Source organism: Alosa sapidissima, chromosome 10 (genome assembly GCF_018492685.1).
Source record: "Alosa sapidissima isolate fAloSap1 chromosome 10, fAloSap1.pri, whole genome shotgun sequence".
NCBI classification, from domain to species: domain Eukaryota; kingdom Metazoa; phylum Chordata; class Actinopteri; order Clupeiformes; family Clupeidae; genus Alosa; species Alosa sapidissima.
Window position 1 is genome coordinate 36,294,647 of NC_055966.1, and position 12,500 is coordinate 36,307,146.

At 40.5% G+C, this 12,500-nt stretch overlaps 1 protein-coding gene across 6 annotated transcripts in view; it reads right to left on the minus strand.

The window, feature by feature from the left end:
- The window catches only part of rorc (RAR-related orphan receptor C), a 40,892-nt gene that overhangs the window by 7,806 nt on the left and 20,586 nt on the right, over nucleotides 1-12,500 (minus strand). Inside the window, exon 1 of one of the 6 annotated variants that reach the window (XM_042106816.1) lies at nucleotides 9,103-9,127. The exons of 4 other annotated variants lie outside the window; for them this stretch is intronic. In XM_042106816.1, coding sequence (XP_041962750.1) covers nucleotides 9,103-9,112 — 10 coding nt within the window. In that variant the 5' untranslated portion in view covers nucleotides 9,113-9,127. Of the gene's footprint in view, nucleotides 1-8,288; nucleotides 8,379-9,102; nucleotides 9,128-12,500 lie in introns of those variants that run through there. One more of the 6 variants, XM_042106814.1, reaches the window with a different exon arrangement.

Genomic DNA, 12,500 nt, shown 5'->3' on the forward strand with positions numbered 1-12,500 from the left:
GCTTCCTCTGAAGACCAAATGAAACAATAAGTGCATTTCTTGAAACAATTTGTGCAAACTGCACCACACAGTGAATTAGCTGCAAAAGCACATAACTTGCTTAAAATGCCTAATTTATGATTCAAAAGTAAATATTTATGCCCATAATATCACTGCCATCAGAATAAAAAAGTTCATGTGTCACTGTTATTACAAAGATAGTCAAGACGCTTAGCCATGTTGTTACAGTTTTTCTCTATTGGTTTGGCTCATTTCTTGAAACAGAAATTAAATTCTCAAAATAACATGGACAAACCTCCAAACCACTTGGCAATTGTTCACAACAGAATTGGATTTCTCATTCATTTATCAAATTGCAAATGTCTTAGTACATGTCTCAATGTCTCACTACATTTTTGCAAAGGATTAAGTACAGGTAGCCTACATTTAGCACAATTTCCAAGTGAATAGATCTTGTTGATCTAAACTGATTGTCGATTCTCAGTCTAATGGTTGTTCTCTCCAAAACATGTCAGCATCATTTCATTGTATAAGTCATCACATGCACAACAGTCTGTTCAATTGTCAAAATTAGTCAAGAACATAATACCATGAATACCATATATATATTTTTCAAAAAAAGTCATAATTTTCCTTGTTTTTTGTTTATGTGTTTATATTGCACTATATTTTCTTTTTACAATTTTTCTCAGTCACTTTGGTACATTTCTCAGATCTGAATTGAAATTCTCAAAACTACCTGTTCAATCTTCTCATCATTGTGTCACTTGTGCACATCAAAAAGGCAGTTTCTCATTTCTCTACTCTTAGCGTAAAATCTTAGGTAAAATCCTATTTTTTGTTTTCTTTTTCCGTTTTATACACAATTATAAGACAAATAACAAGATCTTTTGGAGAGATATAAACTTTTGCGGGTGAACCGTGGTGTTGTGCTGAACCATCCAGGTTATTTTGGCAAAAGCACCAAGAGTTTTTGAGAACGTCAGGTCTGTTTCAAGAAATGAGCCAAAGCAATTGAGAAGGATCTTTGCAATTTTCGTGGCAATGACTCTTTATATGGGAAAGGAATTTAGTTTTGAAGCATGAGTGAAAGGTTTTGGGAGAGATATGAGCTTAAATTCTAACTTGAGAAGATACAAGTTTGGGAAATTACCAGAAATCTTAGTCACTTTTAACCGTGACGCTATGGCAAAATGCTAATTGTCTAGTCCGATTCAATGATCTATGCTAGGCTGGAGCTAAAAGTGGTATCGCCAGACTCACAGAATGGCTGGATTAACTGGAGAAAGGTAAAACTCAATTGTTTACAGTTTTTCTCAGTCGCTTTGGTGCTTTTCTCAGATCAGAATGAAAATTCTCATAACTATTAGTTCAACCTCCACAACATTTAGTCATTTGTGCACATCATAGTATAGCAATTTCTCTTTCCTCTGAAAAAATTGCAAATGTGTTTGGACATGTATCAGTTGCTTTCACACAATTCTCTGCTGTTTTATAACATTATCAGTTGCTTTGTCATGTCAGTCAAAATTAACTATACTTATGGATGCTGAACAGTCGTTCCCAATAAAACTAATAGTCTTGATTTCATTGCTTGAGTCATTACATACAAAATTGGTGAACTAGTTATCAAATTCTGTCACAATGCTGTAGAATTGCAAAGAGCATATACAGTAAAACTGTGAAACGTACATATTCAGTGTCTTGCACTCACTTACTCCCCTAACTACAGCAATTTGTAACTTTACTGTAGTTTTCAAATGGCTGTACAAGTCTATAGTGCTGTCTTGAGCATTTTCAGGTAGTGTCACCGAGTTCTGACCTTTTTTTGCATGGGAAAACACTGAGAGCATAAACTGTCGTAATGACATGACATGACTATCTTGTTCATAAACGATGGTGTCAAGACTTCTCATTTTGATGACACTGGCAGTTTCATTGACATAAATACTTGCTTTTGAGGAATAGACTATCCATTTTGAGCAAGTGACATGCTTTTGCAGGTTATCCACTAGGTTTTGCAGTTTGCACTAATTGTTTTGAGAAAGGCACTAACTGCTGTGCAAATGTTAATAGTGATGTGAGAAAAGCACCAAAGCGACTGAGAAAAACTGTAACTCGAGGGGAGGTGGAAAATGAGCATAATTCCCCAAATGGTGGAATATCCCTTTGATAACATTTTACTTTACCATTTATTATTTGCTTATGCCATGTTTATATATGTGGGGAATGTGCTGGCCTGTTGTGTTGGCCATGTTTATATATGTGGGGAATGTGTTGGCCATGTTTATATATGTGGGGAATGTGCTGGCCTGTTGTGTTGGCTTGTAGACAGGGTGCTTCCCAGGAACCCCTTTCTATTCACAGCCAGTCTGTGATCAGATGCACCGATGACCACAGCAAACAAAAAAGGCCAGAGCAGGTGTCTTCACGAGCTCTCCCCATCTTAGTCGGCACGGCAGCCTGGGACACCGGTCCCAAAGCAGCACAGATTCTGAAGAGAAAGTTCAAGGGGGGTGGGGTAGGGGTCTTGGGTGTTTTTACTTTGACTTGAGCAAAACAGCAAAACAATGTTTGTGTGTGTGTGTGTGTGTGTGTGCACAAACTTCTTGAAGGCCAGTTGTGGCTATGTGGTGTGGAAAGTGAGAGCGCCACACAAAAGATGATACAGCGCTATGGTTGTGGCTTCATCACCTGGACCTGACCAGGTCAACACAATCAACGCAAAGTTTGTACCATGACAATTTAATATGAATACAAATACCGTTCCACCCCTTATAGATAGATAGATAGATAGATAGATAGATAGTTACAGCCAGTGCAGGTAACAGTGATGACATGCTCGAGTATGACAGCTTTCCCAGCTCAGCGCCCTAATGAATGGCCAATGTTGTTGTTCGCTTTCATCATAAATCCCCCCCCCCCCCCCCCCCCCCCCCCAACCTCCACCAGTTTTGTCCGTAAGCTACGCAAGCATGAGGTCAATCTTGTCTGACACAGATCAAAGAGAGGTGGAAACGACCTGGTTGTGTGAAAACTATGATTTTCACACTTTGACAAGTCTGCAGTGAGAGTTGAAAGTGCTTTGAGAAGCCCAGACTGAAACATTTGCTCTCCCCTTTCCCTTCTCTCTCTGAAAAACAACAGACATAAAAGGGCACTCGAGTCAGAGGGAACCGACTAACACCCCACAGAGTGGCCAAGTGAGGGGAGTGTGAGAGGTGTGCGGTGGGGGAATATTTGCGAGGGGAAGAGAGGAGGTGGACAAACAGGTGTCAACCTCAGAGCTTTTTTAAGTGGTTTACTGACTTCTCTTTCACTCTGACTATCCCTCTTTCAAGTGATCTCTCTCTCTCTCTCTCCTTGCTTCTCTGTCTCACTCACAAAGGATGCGGCTGCCAGTAACAAGCTCTTTTATCTGCGGCTGCCAGGAACCCCTATCACCCTCGCCCCACCTCCACCCTACTCCACCCTACTCCCTCTCTCTCCCTCTCTCCCCCTCTCTCTCCCTCTCTCCATAAACACTAATGTGAATGTAAATTACTTGATGTTATTATGTTTACATTATTATATCCTATAGAAGACTCCATATTGGTGCCCTTTCTTGTGATTGCTACCTCACTCATCCTCCAGGACAGAACAAGCTCCTCTATGCCACTAACTGGTTTTAATCTATTGATTAATATACATTAATCTGACAGAAACATCCAGGGCACATCAAGCATTTTTTAATCTATTGATTTAAATGAATATACATTAATTTGACTGGGTGGCTGAATGAAAACTGTTCCTATGGTTGCATGTTGCATGACATTTCATGCTGAGGTAAAAGTAATGCTAACTGGCAAATCTTAAATGACACACACATTACTTCTAATCCCCTGCAGGCGTGTGTGAGCAGCTCTGCGGCATGGGATGTATGTGTGTCAGTGTGTGCAGAAGTTAGTGTGTCAGTCGCGAGTGTGCCCTGATTTGGGGCATGGGGCGGAAGATTTGTGGCTAAAAACCCTGAAAAGAGGTGCAGGAGACTGGGACACTAATAGTGCTGCATCCATGAAGCGGGGAGTGGCGCTGAGCGCGCGTGTACTCGAGGCTGGTTGGGACATAGCCCTGGTGACGAACACAAGGCAGTGTGAGTAGTCTGGGTAGCTCCCATGCTTTGGGCTTAGCTGTGTCCACTGGTAACTGCGATGAAGGTCTGCCTGACCAGAATGTCAGTTCCTCAGTACTTTGCAAAATAGCTGCACCTGCAGTATAACTTGTCAATGGCTACGTTTACACCGCAAGTCTTAATGCTCAAATCGGATCTTTTTGCTCAGATCTGATTTTTTGATTGGCTCGGTTTGTTTGCCATGTATGCAGTGTCCTCTATACACTGTCCACTGGTGTGCAACCAGAAAATGAAGGAGGAAACTCATAGCAACTGACTTCTATCCTTGTTTTATCTTAATGCTTCATCTTTGTATGCAGTACACTTTCTGTGTCTTCGTTCTTCAGCTCATATAAATGACAGAGAACCATAAGACAACCATCAGTATGTTGTGACCTTGGAGTGCTGTGTCTTTGCCATGCATTAAGGTTTCTGTATGACTTCTTGGCCTGTCTATTGAACGTTGGTGATCAGTTCTTTAGCAGCGTAAACAATAGATTTGGTAAAGAGAGTTATCAGAGACTGATTAGAATACCACTACAGTTTTTGTCCTGAGCGGTCACTTAGAATACAGCCTATAGCACTCATATACACTACATATTATAAGTGATTGATGGTTGTGTGTGCAGTAAGTGGATTTATAACAACAGCAGAGTGTGTGTGAGAGGGTGAGATGAGGGCTGTGTGAGAACGTATGATAGTGTGTGAAAGTATTAGTTTGTGAGAATGTGGAAGTGTTTGTGTGTAGATGAGAGAGTGTGTCTGTGGCTTAGGTTGGTTTCCTGTTGTTTGAGGTTGTTAATCAGAACTGACAGAGGTAGAGGCCACTGACCATATTTTTCATTTGCTAGTCTCCTTTTCTCTTTCCCTCTTCCTATCCCTCCCTCTCTCTCTCTCTCTCTCTCTCTCTCTCTCTCTATCAACCCCCCTCTGTATAATCTCAGACATGCATCTCTATCTCCTCTTACACCTATGGAAACACACACACACACACACACACACACAGAGAGAGAGAGAGAGAGAGAGAGAGAGAGAGGGATGGATAGGAAGAGGGAAAGAGAAAAGGAGACTAGCAAATGAAAAATATGGTCAGTGGCCTAGTTAGAGTTAGAGTTAAAGTAACTGCAAACAGCAACATAGAAAGCAAAAGTGCACATGAATGCATATTCATCGGTAGCTACACACTGTCTCTCCCCGGTCTGTTTATCTGTCTGTATCTCCATTCGGCTCTATCTGCCCCTCTTGCTCTCTCTCTCTCTTTCTCTCTCTCTTTCTTTCTCTCTCTCCCTTGTTCTCTTTCTCTCTCTCTTTCTCTCCCTCTCTCTCTCGCTCTCTCTCTCTCTCTCTTTCTTTCTCCCTCGCTCTCTCTCTTTCTCTCTCTCTTTCTTTCTTTCTCTCCCTCGCTCTCTCGCTCTCTCTCTCTCTCTTTCTTTCTCCCTCGCTCTTTCTCTCCCTCGCTCTCTCTCTCTCTTTCTCTACCAGTCTATCTGACCACTCATCTCCCTGTCTCCTCAGCTCTCTCTCTGTCTTTCACCTCAACTCTTTGTCTATCAGTGGCTGAGAAAACCACATGCTGATACTGGAAAATAATCAGCACTTTTCTTCCCTGGGCTTTCTTGCTTTATCTACCTCCTCCACCTAATCAGCTCCTCCATCCAAAACCACACACACCAAGAGAATAGAAATTAAAAAATAAGCGAGTGAAACTAGAGGGAGATACTGATGGTCCAATTTAGACCGGACTAATGATGCACTATGATGCAACCTATGATGTGCGTGTGCGTACACACACACACACACACACACACACACACACACACACACACACACACACACACACACACACACACACACACACACACCTAGTGTCACTGTTAACATTATAGTAATTTAACTAGCCTTATACTATGGGATGATATTGGTGCGCTGCTGTTTAGTTGAGTTTTGTTTAGCATATGTATACGGTGAGCGTGAGACTTTTCTAACATAGAATGAAAGGGTGTCTGTTTCTGCTGAAGGGTAAGATGTTATCAGATGAGAGAATCATATCGTATACAATAAAGTAAGCAAGGCCTCTTTCTGATTCTAGCCCTGATACTTGCTATCAACACAGTAAATCAGTTCATTATCACGTAAAAGCACCGTAAAGTTGACGTGAAAAACAGAACTCAACGGATGCAGCTGACAGTATCACTAGCGCAAGGGCCGATGTCTTTCAGAGATAAAGAATTTTGGTTTGAGCTAAATGATAAAATTGAGACGATGTTAAATGTTGAAAGTGGCATTAGTTGCTCTCTGTGATAACGTGGAGAGTTAAAGGGTGAAAGACAGAGAGATGAGGATCCAAAATGGAAACGAGTGCTTCTGTTATGCAACCTCTCTCTCTCTCTCTAGATTATCTCTATCCCTTCATCTTCTACACCACCATTCATATTCTTAACAACAGAATAGATAGATAGATAGATAGATAGATAGATAGTTAGATAGATAGATAGAAAGAGAGATAGAGATAGATAGATAGATAGATAGATAGATAGAGAGATAGATAGATAGATAGATAGATATAGATAGATAGATAGAGAGATAGAGATAGATAGATAGATAGATAGATAGATAGATAGATAGATAGATAGTTCGATTATTTACTGATTGTTTGATAGAAAGAGAGGAGAGAGAATCAATTTGATAAGATAAGGAATGTGCACAATAAAATGTTAAGAGAAATGCAAGCTTGCACACACACGCACAAACACACATACACACACTCGCCATTACATCAAACACTGAATGTTCCTATGTCTCCTTCAGCATTTACTAGGGTGGTTTAATCTCATATGTTGAAATCCCCCCTTCTAACCTTTTTGTTTATTTTACTGCCCATGTCACTGGATATGTGGTCGCTGCAGTCTTCTCAGAATTCAGCATCTTTCCATTGTGCTTTGTGCACAAAGTCGTCTTTCCCTTCGTCAGCAATTTGCAGAGTAGCACTAACGGGGTAAAAAACCTCAAGCTTCCATCACAGGAAGAAAAAAACCACAAACACAAAAGAGCACCCAGGTATTATAATAGCTTTTTGGTCATAAAAAGCAACCAGTGTCCCTCCAACGATTGTGTCACTTTTATATATAGTATGTATAATCGAGTTTAGGTTCTGGATCATGTTTATAGACATATTATGGAGTGAATTAACTGTCTTCCATCGAAACTGAATTTAAATTTCACCTTTCCCGCAGAACAACAATAGTATGCACAGCGATACATAATGAAATCACTTTATGATCTAATGGAGTGATTGAGAATAACGGACGCAAACCATGACCTCTGGCTATTCATTTAGTTGGCGTGTGGATACTCAGAAAAACTAAAATGCCTGCGGAAATTTGAAGCTGAAATTTAATGAATTCAAACAAACAAACAAAAAACTTTCTTGAGTTTCATCAAAGTTGTTCAACTGAGAATATTATAATGTGCATCATAAATGAGAAATATTTTTTTTTTTTGAATTTTAAATGTTAAATGTTGATTAATCAGTGTTTAAATTAACCTTTAAGACTTAAACCCCATGAGATGAACTCATCAGCGTCTATAGAAAGACAATGGATTCAGATTGACCGTTTTGCCTCCTGAAATGTATTTCCTAAAAATATTATAGATGAACCTCTGGTGCGCATAGGTGAAATCAAATTCTGACAGAAAGCATGATAAATAAGGCCTGTTTCTAACCTCTTCAACATAAGAGAGTCACTCCAATTTTAATTTATTGAGTCTATATTACAAAGGTTTAGATTTCCTACTTGCTAAAATAAAACATTTCTGTTGGGTATTGCTGTACATCCTGAAAGACATACATGTCAGCTCCATAGTCTAGCTTTATCACAACGAGAGATGAAGATGATATACATTAGACTGCACAAAGAATCTGTGTACAGTAATTTATTGGGACAAAATTAAACAAACATTGGGACTAACATAAGCTGTTTTGTCTTTTAATTTGAAAGGCTTGTATATCATTGCAACAATGCCGCATCTTGCATGACCACAGTCTAAATTAATTTACCCACTTAACACACTAACAGTTTGATATAAAAAAAATATAATAATAAAACACCATCACAAAAAGCACAACTATGACCCTTACCGTCTGCAGGAACCAAGTGCATTGAGAGAGGACATTATGTGCCACAGTCAAATTAGTCCCACGTCTGACTCTTGGTTTTGTGTTTTGCTACACTTGTTGCCAAATGTGTCCTTTCTGTCTCCAGCTCTGGCACAGTGCAGGTTAATAGAGTAAGTAGATATTTCATCCCTCTGATGTACAGTAAGACCAAACCTACACATTGAGAGACCCCAAAATAATGGCTACAGATCCCTAAAAACATACAGTTATGAATATGTGTATGTACTTTGTATACGCATTTGTGGCTTCATTATTATTAGATGAGAAGAGTTTAAAAAGGCAGTTCAGAAACACGCTAACCATCTAAATATGAATACTGAAATATGAGGGTTAAGCTACTATACTACTACTATATGTAGTTGGTCTTTCTCACAGAGTATAATATATCATGTATTTTAAGTGTTCTTCAGACCTTGCTGATTTGCGTAAACCTTTTTTGCAGAATTTTTGCAGTGAAACAAACAGATAACCACATACGCTAAAACACCTGCAAACACCACTCGTCACAAAAATAAACATGCACAAACAGAAAAACTCCATCTGCACACGCACACACAGACACACACATGCACACACACACACACACACACACATCCTGACAGACCGACAGGCAGGCATACAGACAGACAGACAGACACGCAAATACACAATAAAACACACTCCATCTGTACACACACACACACACACACACACACACACAAACACAAACACACACACCACACACACGCACAAACACACACACACACAGGCAAACTACATGGCATCGAATACAGACCACATATCATGAGTCTGCAGCTGGCAGCCTGTGAAACTGGTGCATCTCTCCTCTTCTCCTCATCTCTCTCTTCCTCTCTGGCTTCATCTCTCTCTCCCTCTCTCCATCCCCTGTCTCTATGCCCCTCTCTCTCCTCTCCTCTCTCACATCAGCTTTATGGTGCTACTTCTCCAAATCGAATCCCATCCTGTCGTCAGGTCTTCCTTCCATGATCAACACATCCAATATGACGATTTTTTTAAAATTTTCCTATGCAGTGGGATCTATCATTGGGGTACATTACATGTGGTTTATAATTGCCATACTTTGTTGAGGAAGTCCTATTGTATAAAATAGCATGTTTTGATTTTTTGTCATAATCATTTTAAGGGCTTAGTCAGGGATGTTACGCGATTTCAAGCCCATACATTTTTGTCACGACCGCTAGCTGCCCATTCCGTGATTACACTGTAGAAAAACCCAGTTTCTGTAGGCAGCCCAGGCTCCGAAAACTGGAAACAAACAAAGTGGGGGCAGCCTGTCCCCCAAACAAAACCGAAACCCTGCGTGGAGTTTCTTTGGGAATACTGAAGGCAGGGATGAGCTACCTCTCTGGAGTGTTTCGTTTGGCAAAAAAACGTCTGCTGATAAATTTAAATATAAACATAAATACAAACAAACTGACTTCCTGCGCAATCTCTGACTGCACCTTTAAATGTGCAACTAAACAAATAAAGCACATAAAGGTGAAATTAATTGCTGTGACACAAATATTACAAAAACTTTTGCATAGTGGTCATGATTTTTAATAGATCTAATCAAAAATAATAAATGTTATTAACAAATCACAATATCACAATGAATAAATTGTGATATTTGAATGCCCTCCTGACAGGTCTCCCAGCCTGCGCAGTGAAACCACTTCAGATGATCCAGAACGCGGCGGCGCGCCTGGTCTACAACCAACCCAAAAGGGCACATGTTACCCCGCTGCTCATCCAGCTACACTGGCTACCTATGGCGGCCCGCATCAAATTCAAGTCTCTAACGCTTGCCTACAAAGTAGTCTCCGGCTCTGCTCCCACCTACTTGAATGCCCTCATACAGACTTACACTACCTCCAGACCGCTGCGCTCCTCTGACGAACGACGTCTAGCTCTACCACCGGTACGCTCAAGCCAATCCAAACTTTTCTCATCTGTTGTTCCTTGTTGGTGGAACACACTGCCAGTTCCTACAAGGGCAGGGACATCCTTTTCCACTTTCAAAAAAATCCTGAAGACCCAGCTCTTTAGAGAACATCTACAGTACTCTCATAGCAACACTTACAACAAGTCTTACTGATCCTAGCACTCACCAGCCGTTTTAAACTGACAAGTAACTGTTAAAAACAGCACTCACCGACGCACTTATTCTTACTGTACTCTAATGTTTTTTTAAACTGTCCTAAAATTGTGAGAATTGTTCTAAAACTTACTGTTTACCATGTTGTTAGTCGCTTTGGTTAAAAAGCGTCAGCCAAATGTAATGTAATGTAATGTAATGTAATAAATCTAAATCATAACAGAATTTCACCATGTTAAAGTGTTGTGAAAAGGTTGTGTTATAAGGGCCCTAGAAATTCCCAATCTAAGAAGTTCAAAAAGATAAACGCCACTGCTGACACATTTCTTACTTCACATAATTTACACAATCACACATAAATGTATTATGTGGGCTTTTGAATGATCTCTCTCTATCTCCCACCATCTCATTTGCTCTCTCTTCCTCTCAGTAGAGTAGTCTGCTATCGTCTGCGCCCACTTCCTGTTCAGGCCTGCCATCCACCTCGTGTGCGCTCTCTGGCCGTTTGAGTGTCACTGATTGAACACTTTGATCGCCGCACATACGCGTTCTAGCAGCACACACACACACACACACACACACACACACACACACACACACAAACACACACAAACATTATGCAGAAAGTGCAGCTACCTGTCTTCTGGGCTATCTGTTATGAGGTGCTGTCAATGTCTTGACAATGGCAACTCCAAACACTTCACCACTGAGGCTGAGCCAACACAAGCCTAAGCCACTGCATTACTACATGTGCCAAACAAAACACTGCACTCTAAGATATCAGCTACACCAGGCGTGTAATGAAGCGTTCCGTTCGCGTAGCGTCTCCTGTAACAATTAGCTGCCACTATAATCAATGGAAATAACTACACCAGATGTGATAGCGGCGTGTACGTTCGAAAAAAATAGAACAGTCTTTTAAAATGTTTTTTACGCGTCGTGAACTGAACGCTTCAGATATGCGCCTGGTGTAGCTCGTACTCTAGTGTTCCAATGGCTTCGAGAGCCATTTAGCCAAATGCTAAGAGGTCACGCTAACACAGAGTACAATATTAACTGAAAAGAAGTCAGCTGGACTAATCACTCAGTAGTTGTTTAAAAACCACAACGATGGCTGGCGTGTGTCAAAAATTGTCTCCTTGGTGTCAGCATTTGTATAAAAAAGGTATTCGAAATCTCAAGGGGTATTGACTTATGAAGCATGTATCAATATCACATGTAGTGGTGACTGCTATTAAAGAAACACTATGTAGTTCTTTAACTTAAAATAATGGCTTCAAACTAATTTTGATGGCTTATAATATGAAGAATGACATCTATCACATTGCCGATACGGTTTGCAATATATGCAACTTTGTTGTTCCATGCAGGAACATTCATTCCTTTTCGATTGGTATTGCCTCGAGGCTATATGGGTACACCCAATACATTGAACATTAATAACGAGAGCTAAAAAAAAATACGTATTTTTACAATGTGTTGCTTTACTGTGAAGCTGAACTCGCAAACACAGTCGGAGACACAGTGAAGCAAAAGCCTCAATTTGCTCTCCATCACAAAAGGTGACAAACCAGCAAGTACTCTGACAGACTGCGCATGAAAAGTAGAAGGGTGTGTGTGTGTGTGTGTGTGTGTGTGTGTGGAAAGTTCAGGTTCCAGGGGACTACATTGTGATGTGGCAGCTAGAGTCATCTCCAGAGATGTCCTCCGCCACAGACACTGACTCATCTCCTGGTGTCGCCAGATGAAAAGCCAACGCTACAACACAACACAACCTGAAATCCCTGAGGTTAAATTTACATCATAAACACAAAACTCACCGTTTGAGATTTACTCTTTCTTCTTCTGACACCTACTGAGGACTAAACTACTCAGTGTGTGTGTGTTAATCAACCAGCCCTCTGAAAGAAAGATGACTGTTGATGAATCGCTATTTGAATCTCCAAGGTCTCAGAGAACAAACAGGACTCACACAGAGGGAAATTGCTGAACACACTCTCATTCATAATGTGTGCATGGCTAAAAACATGTATCTCCTCAAAGAAATGATCTGGATAACATCTGAACATCCGATA